The 13,705-nt window shown below is 41.4% G+C and overlaps 2 protein-coding genes across 4 annotated transcripts in view; both read right to left on the reverse strand.

Moving 5' to 3' along the window:
• Positions 1-606: 606 nt before the first annotated feature.
• On the reverse strand, positions 607-4,506 carry LOC110837232 (uncharacterized). The gene is given in 8 exon segments (XM_022079133.2): positions 607-977; positions 979-1,136; positions 1,139-1,559; positions 2,070-2,237; positions 2,949-3,077; positions 3,677-3,882; positions 4,041-4,137; positions 4,291-4,506. Coding segments are annotated over 8 exon segments (1,527 nt in total). The 5' UTR covers positions 4,351-4,506; the 3' UTR covers positions 607-689.
• Positions 4,507-5,733: 1,227 nt separating this feature from the next.
• sprt (PDZ domain-containing protein sprite) overlaps positions 5,734-13,705 on the reverse strand; it is a 74,370-nt gene continuing 66,398 nt past the window's right edge. For all 3 annotated transcript variants that reach the window (XM_087346303.1, XM_022079145.2, XM_087346302.1), the window contains 5 exons: positions 12,521-12,705; positions 11,931-12,134; positions 10,812-10,970; positions 9,974-10,126; positions 5,734-8,354 (listed from right to left, as the gene is read on the reverse strand). In XM_087346303.1, the coding sequence (XP_087202429.1) occupies positions 6,701-8,354; positions 9,974-10,126; positions 10,812-10,970; positions 11,931-12,134; positions 12,521-12,705 (2,355 nt within the window). In that variant the 3' untranslated portion in view covers positions 5,734-6,700. The remainder of the gene's footprint in view (positions 8,355-9,973; positions 10,127-10,811; positions 10,971-11,930; positions 12,135-12,520; positions 12,706-13,705) is intronic.

Raw genomic sequence — 13,705 nt, forward strand, 5'->3', positions numbered from 1 at the left:
CACTCACCTTTGTGACTGTCGGAAAAAACTAAAATTAAATCCGTGGCGTAACAGCTCCAGAGAGCCAAAGCCGACTAGCTTGACTGCTGGCCTCACATTCACATGCCTAAGCAGAGGTGAACGATCATCCAACCAGATACAGAGTGATGTGTGGTCAGCACGACAAACCCCCAGCCATTGCTAGTTTTCCTGACCGGATTACTCTACTTATCGCAGTTCCCCAATTTCCTCACGATGCTGGGTTGGCACCTTTCCCATACACTGGTCGAAAGCTCGTGAGAAAATTTCTTCTCCCCCGAGACTCGAACCAGCGCGCATTCCGTATCGCTGGTCCGAAGCATGATGCCTCAGACCACGCGGCTACGGCGCGGGACGTGACCAACTTAAAACTCCACGATAAAAGTTCCCATCACTTATTCATTGAAAGAAAGTGGTGCTTTTTAACCATTGCTTGCTTTGCTGAAATTATTCCTCCTACCCCACCATAATTAATTCAGCACACGCAATCAAGTTTTATTTAGCCTTTAAAGGGTCAATTCATGTCAGTCACATCATGAAAGACATCACAATTAAATTAGGAAGTGCCAGAATGACTGTACCTTCATCTAACAGACAAACAAATGTAATTTTATTCAGAATTTTACACAATAATTACATTTTATACACCTGAAAATAGTTACTGAAAATACCTATTGAGCACCATAATTGAAGGACGTCTCACATTTGATCATTCTTTTGATTGAGTCCTTTCTGAAAGACAACAATGGGATATTTAACAGATATGCATAAGCTACTGTAAAGTTCCTATAATGAATATTTTTTAACAACTGCATGATCTTGTTAAAATATTGCAAATTCACTAAGTACCCAAAAACCTTTACATGTGCCATTTTTACAAGGGCTTGGTTTATGAACTTATTTATGACTGTCTGGTCCAGCCAGTGCTTCATTTCTGTGATCCACTGCTGTGTCCCTCTACAGTCTCATTCTTCCCCTCATCACCTGTCGAGAATGTGCGCCTGACCTGTTTGCATTATCATCAAACTTGTATTTCTTATGTCCAAGTGCAGGTTCTCTGGATCTAACCTTGGTAATAAGAAGAGAAGCATAAATTTGAAGTGAATGTCCATGACTTTCAACTGCCAGTTTACATATTTCATCCACCCTGAAACCAATTCACTCCACACAGCACTGCCACGTCTATATGATATATCATCACTTCTGTGCACTAGGTACTGTTCACAGAAAAGAGAAGTCAATCTGTCATGACTACACAGCAAACAAGAAGAGGAGTCAGAGTCATTTACTGAAGGGCAGGAACCAAGTGACGCCAAGATGAAGCTCGTAGTTAAAACGTTGACTGGCGGAATGGTCCGAGATTGTGTCTGGTCTATCAGATTGATGATTGGGGTTTCCTGGACAGAAGATGATGGTAAGTCATTTGTGGAAGATGATATACTTGTACTTATAGTAGTTCCCGGAATCTGACTCACTATGAATGCCGAACCAATCAGTGTCAACACGCTGGCTGTGTAGCTTGTCAGACAAACGGCAGAGACCTAAAAACATAAGCAACCATCACACTTACTGTGTATTCCTTACTGTAGTAAATGAAACACTGATATTTCTATAATTATTTCTAACACGTGAAAATGTTTAGTTTATCACCCTATTTGCTTTTCAAAATCGTTAAAGATCGAGACACACGTAGAATATTATTTTTACCACATCTGTATGGTTTTCAAACATGGTCTCTTACTTTAAAGGGACAGCACACGGTTCAAGTACAAGGGATGAAGTGAGTAATTTTTGGTATTAACAGCTTCATACTTTGTACGTGTTACTTCGTACTTTTAGGAGAATGATGGGATGCAATAGGGAAGAGTAGAAATGCAGAGTGAATTTGATGAGGAAAGTCACCACAGTTAAAAAGTCATTAATACCTCTTACCAGAACAAACCTAATGTCTCATAAAGAAAGAAAAAAATTTAGTGTAAAATTAATTTATAGCATATTCATGAACTGTAACAGACTTACACTTCTCTTAAAATTCAAGTGTTTTCACTCACAGTTAAAACAGCCCGTGCTAGTGCAGCCAAGTCTACAGTATCCAAAAGGTTTTCAAGGTCCGTATATGAGAACCAGCCCCTACGTTTACCCTCCTTCAAGGCGATGTCTTTCTCCATCCTATGAAGTTTTGTCCAAAATGCTTGCTCACTGACAAATACTTCCCATTCCTGACAAAATTGAGAATATAACACGTTAAGTAACCATAACGGAGAAGAGGCTTGCATGCAATAAACAAAACTAATCAAAGTGACATACACAGGAAACATAAAATCCTAGATCCCACTGTCAGCAATTACATATCAGAAATATGGTTTCAGAATTTATATTCATATAGTCTTTTCTCTATAATTTTCCACGACTATTACCATGTGCAAATGGTCATTTGCTTTCCCCCTCTAAGAGAGAGGAGGGGAGAAAAACACCCAATAGACTTTGAGGAAGATATTAATTACCTATATAGGTACCAAAAGTGAAGATTAATATGAACACTCTTAGGACTACAGGCAATGCAATATCTGTGGTGCTGGGATCAGTACCTTAAAATAGGCTATGACATCTTCCTTCTACACTTACTCTTACTCTATAGCTCTAAGTCCTTGGAAACCTTGGCTGCCTCGCATGTGGGAAGTTACTTTCCTTCTACACCCTAATATATGACTCATAATCACTCTGTTATTCTATGCTGTTTTACCTGTGGAGTTGATAAAGCTTTGCTAAATAAACTGAGAAGCAAACACACTGTCAGATTCCAAAAATGTTGGTACTCAGACCAATATTCAAAACTGTGACCTCCAAAATATGAAGCATACAAAAGAGCAAATGATATCTGGTTCAGATTATGAGTACAAACATAATACTGCAGCAGGTACAGTACTAACAATAGCTTGCAGGAAGTCCCTTTCAAAGTGATTTATATCCTTCACACTGAGTCCTGCTGATGCAGCCCATTCATCATTGAATACCTCATCTGGTTCTCCATCATCATGTAAAAATTTACTGGCAACCATCTGAAAATACAAAGCATCACTAAAAATTCTGTATAAACATCACATAAGTGTTCTTCATGCTCTAGCATGAGCACAGAATATTTTATGTGCCCCAAGGTCCCATTAAAATGTGTACAGATGTTCATAACTTAAAGACATCCTGCATATGTATCCATTTTTTGGACTTATTGAAAGCTTTGCACAATTACCTGCAGACTGACTGAATTTTTATTACAATTATAATGAAATCCACACAATCTATCTAACTGGGAAGGAAGCAAAAGAATAAAAATAAACATATCAAGTCTAATAAATGAGTTAAATCAGACAGAATTAATCCTCAAACTGCTTTGAATACACTTGTAACAGCTTGCACAACAGTACAACAAAAGATATTCTTAATAACAATCTGCTCATTCTGGAGGATGGAATGTGTCCTGAATCACTTCAGTATTATGGCCCAAAATGCAAGTCTTCATTACAGGTATAGTAAAATGCATCCAACTAAATTTTGAAGTAAGGAACCAATGCATGCTAATGTTCTTACTGTTACACATTTCATTACGAATAATGAAGCCTAACAGCAAAAAGAAACTCAAGGACTATGAAAAAAATTCTACCATTGACACTAAAAATAGTTCTGAAGGTGCAACCCGTTGTAAATAATCAGGGTTACAGGTCTTGAGACGCTCCAAGTACAATAATGCAAGTACTAGTGAGCATGGGGAGACACAAACACTTCTAGACATGGCAGCGGCTTCTTCCAAATCCAAACGTTCCAGGCTGTGTCTACTCTTAACCTCTGAAAAGAGCTCTGCCGCCAGTTCTGTAACAAGATATTGAAATTATACCATATGAAGAAGCTGTAATGTACTCAGAAAAAGCTTAGGAATTACATTTTTGCATCTGGAAACATTTGACAGGATTCTCTGGAAACGTTTTTACTACAACTAACCTAAACTTATAAAAAAATACATGTTATACCCGAAACTGGAAGGCTGAACCTCTCTGTGATCGGAAGTTCTCCATAATACAACGTCTTCTTTATGCGAGAGAGAAATTCTTTATGATTTCCCATAACCTGCAAACAGGCAAGTTACAAAACAGTAAGATATAGCAACACATGTACTCGTGGTGATAAAGTACGTAAAATAGGTTGACTGCGAGTCATACTTCGCCTTTACACACTACCTAGTGCCTCCGTGACAGGACACATTATCGTGTTCAAACTTACCTTAAATTTACTTTTCGTAACATCTCGCCTTCTCTTTGGGGACACAGCTAACGAAGACATTCCTTAAAAATGTAATGTTTAAACTTTACGAGTAATTTTCTAATTGCAATATTGCTTGCTGTATGCTGCTCGTTCTAGTCGTTTAGGTGTGGTCAGGTTGTGCAGTTCACATAATCTAAATGAACATCATACAATGCCTTGTGTCCGTAATAGGCCGTGTAGTGTCGAAGAAAATAATACAGGGCATGCTGCCATCTAAAGGGTTTAAGGAAATGTCGATAGATGGTAGAAGTTTGTATTGGTTGTAGTGATAATTTCATAGATGGCATGATACTGTTTGTTTCATTAGTCATTTGTTTTCCGGCGGTGAAGACGAGGACGGATGAAACAAGCAATAAGTTACAATGAAATACTGGTAAAATGCAACATTCCATAAGACTATGAGGTTTTCCATGCTATTGTAGTTACTGGAAATCTCACAATTTTTTGTTGTTGCTCATTTATATATTTTTCATTAATATGTGTGTGTAGACTGCAGGAATTGGAATAAATAAATTCTGAATAAATGCTCCAGGAATTTGCAAGTGTGCCCATTGGTCTGTCAGTCTAGGAAGCCTTCAAATGGAATGCGATAAAAAGCCAGATTACAAAACATGTAAATTATATCTACTTCTGGCAAGGGATAATGTCCAACAATTGTAGTGTAATTATTAGTATTATATATATAATATAGGAATGTATTAGTCATGGTAAGTTTAATCTTTGATGTTGGGTTTTGTTAAGGATATTGGACTTCATAAAACAACAGAGGATGGAAATGAATTTTCTCAATATAATAAAATATTTGTTGGCAGGTTGCTGGTAATGCTCTGTTCTTTGCACTAATCCAGTTCTTCTTTTGCTATCCATACAAAAAGTTGACAGTGGAACCACGGTTCCGGAAAATCTGACGTAAATACGTCTCTGTAATGTAATGTAATGTAACAATTCTTATATAAGATAAGTATTTGTGATATTCTAAAACGTTTTTACCAGCACAAAATTATCTACTCTACGACGCATTTCTTCTACAGGTGATTCACAGCTCAGCTCTTTCCACAATAACGAAAGCGGATTGTTGACGACAGTAATATAACACAACAATGCCGAGTCAACAGATGACAATTAGTTGCTTAGGTAACAACAATGCACGCAGGAGTTCATATAAAAGCTGGCCATTGTTGTCGGTCCATATTTACACATTGTTGATATGGATCTTACACATCTTTGTTATGCTTTTTTGCAGAATGACCCTTACATATAGACGTAATTACGTCAAAAATACATCACATTTCAGGAGGCAGTTTTCAACAATCTCGTAATAATTACTGCAGGACATGCAACTTAGCAAATCAAGAATTTCATTCATGTGTAGATATATTATGAAATGTAAAATCACGCCTCTTATACTCAACATTTATTATAGTAATAAATTACAATTATTGGTCAGGTCTTGCAGAAATGTAATATTATTAAATTACCCCCCAAAAATCGCACCACAATGCTATGTATTTCAATAATGTTACTTATTATTATGCCGCCATTGTGTTATATATTTAAACACTTCTTTTATATGCTGGTTTTAGTATTCTGGTGGCACAATACTGTCCAGACCAGAACAACTGCCACTGTAACACAGGTTTCATAATTTTTGAATTCTGTTTTTTTATTTGACATGTTTACAGGTGCTTGTAACAAATGATGTCTAGTCGACTATCAATCCATTTTGAAGTTAATAACTTCTATGAGCAAAGGCAATAATGAAAGCCTGTTTTTATATGTGTTGATGAAGGACAACAACTAGTTATTTGTGATTAGTAATCTGATCTGCTGCTGTCATTGCATGGAACCATGTTTACTGTAACAAACAGCTTGCTTTTATTTAAAGTAAAATTTGACATTTAATTCTCCTTTAAAGTCTTGCAATTCTTTAAAGAGTCCAGTGTTGAAATTCATATAATTATGCATTTCGCTACTAGTTTGGACATGACCTTGAGATTTGTGTACACAGCTGCAGCATGCAACTTCAGAACATCAGTGCACACGAGGTCATGCATTTCCTTGCAGTGATACTCCACTAGCAGAAATTTTGCGAACATAATTTCAAATGTTCTCATGTTCACCTTCCTAATCCACAAAATGTACCAACATATTTATAAATCCCCACATTTCACACAACCGGCTCCAAAGATTCTCGGTTATTGTCATCAAACCAAGGAAGAGCAGAACGAATTAGACAAATCATCCAAGTTACTTGCTATTTTGCATGCATAAATGGTCTTGAGGTCTATTTCTTGCTAACAGAAATCTCATACAGCAGACACCGCTTTACATTCTTCATGGCGATGAGGATCTTAAGTCCCTCTTAGAACTAGCACCACTTCTCTTCTGTGTTTCCTCCTAAGAGCCGTGTGCTACCGCGTGCTGTCTTAAGCGTGACAGCCTGATGCAGGACAGTGCCAGGCGAGGGCCACCTCAGGGCCGACTGACACGATTCTGCCCGGGACGGTGTCCGTGGTGGGGGCTGAGGAGGTTCCTTGTTCATCTGGACCACAGAAGGTGCAAGTGGGGCTTCACCTTTGTGATTTCGTTTTGTTGGTTTCTTGTAGTCCGGTTGTGCCGGAGGTGTCTGTGGGGCGGCACTGACAGACTGCAAGCTTGTTGCCCTGTGTAGAGATAATCGTAGAGGTTTCTTTGGTGGTGTGGGTCTTTGGGGCTTGCTCTCAGTACAGCTGCTATTTCCATTGTGGTAGTTGTGATGTTTCCTGTAATTGCGAAGAGTCGTATGGCTTGTTGGCTCGGAACCGTAATCCAGAGATCTTGTGCTCTGAGTGTCATGGTTGTTTTGAGAGTGAGGATTTGATTGCTGATTGTTCCTTTCGTGAGTGTGGTGCTGATTTGTTGATAATGTCTCGGAATCAAAATCCAGAGATTTTACACTTCGAACATCATGTAATTTATGAACGTGCTGGATTCCTGAGGGTGAGTCAGAAGTGCGATCTAATTTTGATTTCATGTCCAGAAGTAACTGATGTGATTCAGATTGCTGGTAGTGTCCTTCTGAGTGTCTTCTGTGGTAATGTTTTGAATGATCAATGCCAGAAGAAGTCTCTGAATTATAATCATATCCGCACCGTTCACCAGGTTTGGCGATCCTCGTTGCTTCATAGACTCTGTGATGAGAATGATGTTTGGTATTCGGCTGGAGTGTAGTAGAACCATCAGATTTCTTCGTATCAAGTGAGTTGGTACTGCATGCATTCTGCAAATGGTGATGATGGTGGCGGTGGTGCGAGTGTCTCTCGTGTCGGCGATGATGGTTCATCCCTCTAGAAGATGAACAGTCTGATCCAAAATCAAGGGACTTTGTACTGCACACATCTTGGTTCTTTGTGATGGTGTAATGATGGGTGGTTGCACCTGGAGATGTATTTGGAGCGTTTGGTTTGGGTCTCAGTGTGGGCAGACTGTGTCGGGACTCTGCAGGACTGCTGCTTCCCACATCGAGTCCGGGCAGATTTGCGACCAGTGCTGTCACCTGTGGTCCCTTCTGGAATACCTGAACGTCAGGTTTGCCTGTGGAAGCTTTCGCAGGTGTATTTGTTGAGCCGGCTCCCTTCAGAGATCCGTTTGATAACGCTGAAGGTGATGAGGTAACGGAACTTTCTGTTACAGCATGTGACATAATTTCTTCTTCTGTTGTTCTCTGCAAGAGTTCTGCAACTTGTTCTTCTAAGTAGGAGATCCTGTGTGTCAGACGGAGGTTGTCACTCCTGAAGCTGTCCTTGACACGCTCTGCATCTTCTGCGCGCCCTCTCAGAGTACCCAGCTCTTCACGGAGCAACAGAAGTTCCCGTGAATGGTCGTGTTGGTGGATGATGGCCGTTGTGGGCAGAAGGGATGCTGAATTCGATGGACGCATTCGCATCACGACCAGCAGGGCGGGATCTGGGGTCACAGCCAGAAGACGCAACATGTCCTCCTTAGTCTTTGTCAGTACCAGCTTTCCATTCACCTCGAGCAACCTGAACATATTAATACGCTCTAGCTTAATCATGAAGTAAAAATACGATGACATTCAGTTACATTTTGGAAGACTTGTTATAATAAGAAGGGGAACATCCATAAATTTATGGTAGTAATGTCTATAATGCTTTAAGCATTAGAAATGGAAATGTGGAAAGGATGTATTGAGGGGCAGTGGCCACGTGATTCATCTTATCTTCAGGAATTGAAAGAAGCTTTTAAATTTTGGAGGAGCCATCATAACATTGTGTGTTGTGTAAGATGCAGTATTGAATTTTGATACATTATATTTATGTAATTTTTTAAATTGTGAGTAATACACAATCTTTTAGATATGAACTGTCAGCAACTTCGTGTCTGGATAATGTGCAAGAGGCCCTGTGAATATCGCCCTTATTAATTTAGTACAATAATTTATTTGATATTCTTGTCTGAAGATTAACATTCGATATTGGGGTTTGTCGGTGTTGACTGACCAAACACATCCACTTGTTGATCAGATGTTAGCTTTGTTTATATGATGATTTTGTCCTGTACCCTGGAAAATGGTTCTTTGGGATATATGGTCGGAGGGTGTGGATTGGATTCAGGTGGCAGTTTGTTGTGAGCATCGCAGTAAACCCTTGGGTTCCATAATAGCAGGGGAATATCTTGACCAGCTGCGGGTAATATTGGTTTCTCAAGACCTCTGCTGCGTGGAATTAAAATTGGAGACTTTCGTGGAATTATGTGATGCAGAAACTGTGCATTAGTCACTGCTGTTTCCGCTTCTTTGTGCGCCTGCGTGTGTTGTGGAGCTTTGAGATGGACACGGTGCGAAACGAATTCATACTAGCTACTCGGCGGAAGTGACGTGGAAACCTGACAGTATCGCTGGACGGTACAGGGATCATCGTGGCGTAATTCCGGTGTTTCTCGCAAATCGCACACCAAGCGCGCTGTTGCAGTCTTTGTTGTCCTCAGGAGCTCCTCGACAGGGCGAGGTTCCAACACCATTGACAGATTTACAAAGAAGCAGCTGTTTAGGGCTGGAAAGCTTCGTGGGGTGGGGTTATGGAAAATTACAAAAGTGACATGTTTTGACATGCCCCGTGTTTTATTTTCGGCCCGGAAGCTGGATGTTCTCAACTGAGTTTTGGAAATGAAGCATGCAGATGGACAGACACGTTCTCGCTAACACTCGTTAATTTTATGCGTTTCTTGTAAAGAACGCATATCAAGTCTACTTTTCAATATATCCTGCACACAAAATACATCCTCGGCTCGCTATTAGAATGGTCATAATGCCTAACACGTGTTAATTACTATTCTCGTCATTAAGAAAATGTTAATTTTCATTACGCCATGGTACGTCTTCTGTAAATACAGAATATCGACGTTTCTTGTTTGCCACTGCAGAAACCACAGCTCGGCCAGTATTCTGGCTGGCAACGGGTTGTACAAACGAAGTTCGATTCCCGGTGAGGACAGGGAATTCTCTTCGCCTTCACGTCCAGAACAATTCTGGGACCTTGCAGCCGCCATTTAAATTAGAAACTGGGAGTAAAGAGGCCAGAACTTGGAGCTGATCAATCAATGGCTTGACCTTCACCTTTAACTCGTCGCTTGTAAACAGTACCTGTCCCCCTTGACCATGCCCGAATCCTCTGTAGCCCACTCTACGTAAAGTCCGGGCGCGTCTTCCGAAGGTCCAGCACCGAATCTCGGACTCTTGGGGTCGTAGTTCAGTTCCAAGGCGTGCAGGGTCACGTGGTTAGAACCACTCACACAGCTGGAACGGAAAGAGACTCTGTTAGTTGGAACTTTGCACTGCGGTTTCACTACGATAAATAACAGAACCCCCTCTCGAGTCCCGAGGCAGTGTCAGTTGAACTTATTTCACTTTCATGACTCGAAGCTTTCGCGGCGGCGACTAAATGTGATAAAATCTCGGGCGACCATCCACGTCAATTCGGAGCAAAAATCCGGAACTTCGGAGATGCTTTCTGTCTCTGTCATCAGGGAGTGATGCCGTTCGAGTGACGCGGCTGGTCGCCCGAGAAGGTTTTATCGTATTTTTATTCTTCATTCCAACTTTAATATTATCACTCAATCCAGTCCCGCACTATGGTGTGTATCCCGCGGTCAAGCCTTACGTCCCTTCTGTTGTACAGAATAACTTTCGCTATCATCTTTTCATCCCAAACAAAGCAAAGTGACATTTCACATGATACAAAATCTTTCAAAATTACGTCTCTGTCGTAGTATCCTATTCGTTGCATCGTGCAGGTGTAGTTTTTATTTAATCGCCCCTTCATACACAGCTTCTGCCAATGCTGATTGCCGTTATATGTTTCGATGATCCTGAACATGACCTAATGACGGTCGAAACATGTTCAAATGTGACAACCCAGTGAGTCAGTACAATAATAGAACAGTGTAATGGGGTTAAATTCTGTCCTTGACAGAAATCCGACCTGTAGATGGTAGAGGCGTCGTTCTTGTTGCGGTTTTGGTCGGCGTCTTCCAGGCAGAGCTGCAGGTTTCGGCTTTCCTCCAGCAGCGTGAGGAGGTTAAGTTCCTCTCGACCCAGCTGGTACTCGAGTTCCGCCTGCTGAATCCGCACGTCGATGTTGCTGAGACACGCACATTGTCAGGTGTGAGTTACGCTCATAAACAACGAGAACGCGTTTTGTGGTGGGCCTCGGCCAGCACAAGGGAGCTACTGGGGCCGTGGTTCCGTTTCTGCTGGCAAACTCTAACCTTGCATTTATTGTAGGGCCAGTTTTTAAACCACGTCGTTTCGGAAGTTGCGTCCGGGGTGAGGCTGAATGGACCAGATGACCCAATAGAGTAGAGTTTTGTCATGTCACCAGAAGTCGGAAGAAGAACCAACGTCTAAAACGTCGTGGTTTAAAAAAAAAATACACCAGTGATATTCTCCACATGGCACAAACTCGACAAAAATCTTAAAACGTCGTCATGTTTCTTGTTTTACAGAGGATATTTTTGCTTTGTAACAAACTATAGACGACATTAACAGTCGATGTTTCTATGATGATGTTTCATTAAATTTCCTACGCTGCCGAAATTCAACGACAACCAGAAAATAAGAGAATAGTACAAGACAGAGAGAGAGAGCATTATTCAGGCTGAGGAATGCGTGTTTTCTGTAATTATGTACATGACAACTTAATTAAATATTTATCGTATCTCTATATGCTTTGGAATGTGTCGTCCCACCTTCTTTGTGGGACTCCGCCCCATCTTTTGAAGAAGATCTGCGTAAATGGCTTCTTCTAGGACTGGGACGAAATACGTAGGTCCCCACCTTTATCTGCAAATGGCATGGCATGCGGGGTGGAGCGTCACTTTAATGTAACGTCGGTCAATTTCTATCAGACTACACGGCGGAACAACCCAGAATACAGTCATCTCCTATTAGTTATAATTAGTTATAATTGCAAAACGAGTTTTAAACCTTTCTTTCAGGTTCCGCGGGAATACTGAGTTGCCAAAAGGGGTCTCGCGCCTCCGCAGAGCCCAAGAGAACCGGCGACAGTTGGAACCTCGTGGGATTGCAGCTAGCTACTCACTCGGTGATGTCGAGCCTCTCGAGCGCCATCTTGAGGTTCTTGATGATGAGGCGCTTGTTGTCCATGTCCTGACGCAGCCTCTGCAGCCGATCCTCTGCAGCACGACGCTCCTTCTCCGTCAGGGGCTGCACTTTGTTGTTCTGTCTCAGGTACGTAGCCGACAGCCGACTGATGCTTAGCGTGCTGCATAGCTGCCCCTTCAGGCTGGGGGAGTACACATTCATAATTAAGACTTCCAAGTATTAAATAAAAGAATCTTCCCGCCAATCCATTCTTGCGATATTACATTGAAATATATCACGACTGCTTCCCTCAACATACCAATTTCATTTGCAGTCACCCTGTCATTCGACGTTATAACCAGACTCCTTGAGAACCTTAAAGTTCGTTACCGTGTTCGGTGTTGCCTGCCACCGGATCCTATCTTGAGCCATATAAATCCAACTCACACCCTGAGCCCCTATTACCTCAAGGTCCACTTTAGTGCGTCCTCCCCTCGATACCTTTGTCTTCCCAGTGTTTTCTTCCGTTCAGGCTTCGTAACCGAAATCCGTCCTCCTTGTACTGTCTCGTCGACGTAGATACACTACCTTTGAATCATATTCTCCTTATCCCGAACAGCGTTACGCAGAGTCTCCAGTTCTTTGGCGATGTCTTTAGTAGTAATGGGACGATGTATTGGCGGGACGCCGACGACCCCCGTCGGTAATGCCCCGACACTGCCGTTCTTCTTTCGACGCGGGGTTGTTGAGAGCGATACCTCAATGCTGGCCATCTGCAACAAATTAGCTTTTCATATTAATGTTAGCATCAGATTCTTAATTCATAATTTCTGTCATCTGCTGTATGTAACTTTCAATAACTTCGTATTTTCCATATAATGTAAGGCCCCGTGTGTTTGATAAGTGTCAGATGTCTTCATCAAGTACTTTGACTCATTTGATATAGGCCTATCTGTGCTGTTGGTTGAGCACCTCTGAAACGTCGGTTAACGTCTACCAGACACGGCGCAACATCCCAAGATACAGCCATCGGCTCAAAAGTTCTTGGTGGAGGCCAGACAGCGGTGGTGAAGTAGCTAATTCGGTTTATTGGCACACAGTCAATTGTTTTGGTTGGGACATACGTAATATTATTTGTGTATATCATAATCAGTTGCACATGTTTTCGAAACTTGTGTGACAAACTACATCAACCATCTTGAGACCGCCCTAACTTCAATTACGCTGTGGTTATACACCAACAACTTTTGGGGGTACAAAGTTGAAGAAAAATTATATCTGGGGGTACGAGAACAAAAAAGTTTGAATACGACTGCGATAATGAGGAAGGCTTTCCGGTACAACGCTTTGATTTTCATTCCGGAGGTAATATTAATTGAAGCTGAACAGAATGACACTCCTGTGAGTCACCGTCGCTGGACCGGACGAATACTGTCCAGAGTCTTCGCATCCCATTATTCAGTAACGTGAGTACACCAGAAATTTATCCGTTTGTTTATTTATCATCCCGTGACATCTCTTTCGACGCTACCAGTCGATGCATATGATTTCTTTGCTATCTTTGCTCGAAGTATATAAAGTGAAAGTGTAACTGAAGTCCAGTCCGCCGAATCTCAGAGGCAGCTGGACAGGTTTCGATTATATTTGGCACATGCTAAAAAATATCGTTCTGCTTTGCATTTCATTATTACCGCCTGCTTTCGTCCACTTTCACGATGTGACGCAAGCATGTACAAATGTGATGACGTCACACCCGTCTCGTTGTCGATATAA

The sequence above is a fragment of the Zootermopsis nevadensis genome, unplaced genomic scaffold (assembly GCF_977971745.1).
Source record: "Zootermopsis nevadensis isolate Lab colony 2312 unplaced genomic scaffold, Znev_1.0 Znev_ptg000010l, whole genome shotgun sequence".
NCBI lineage: Eukaryota > Metazoa > Arthropoda > Insecta > Blattodea > Termopsidae > Zootermopsis > Zootermopsis nevadensis.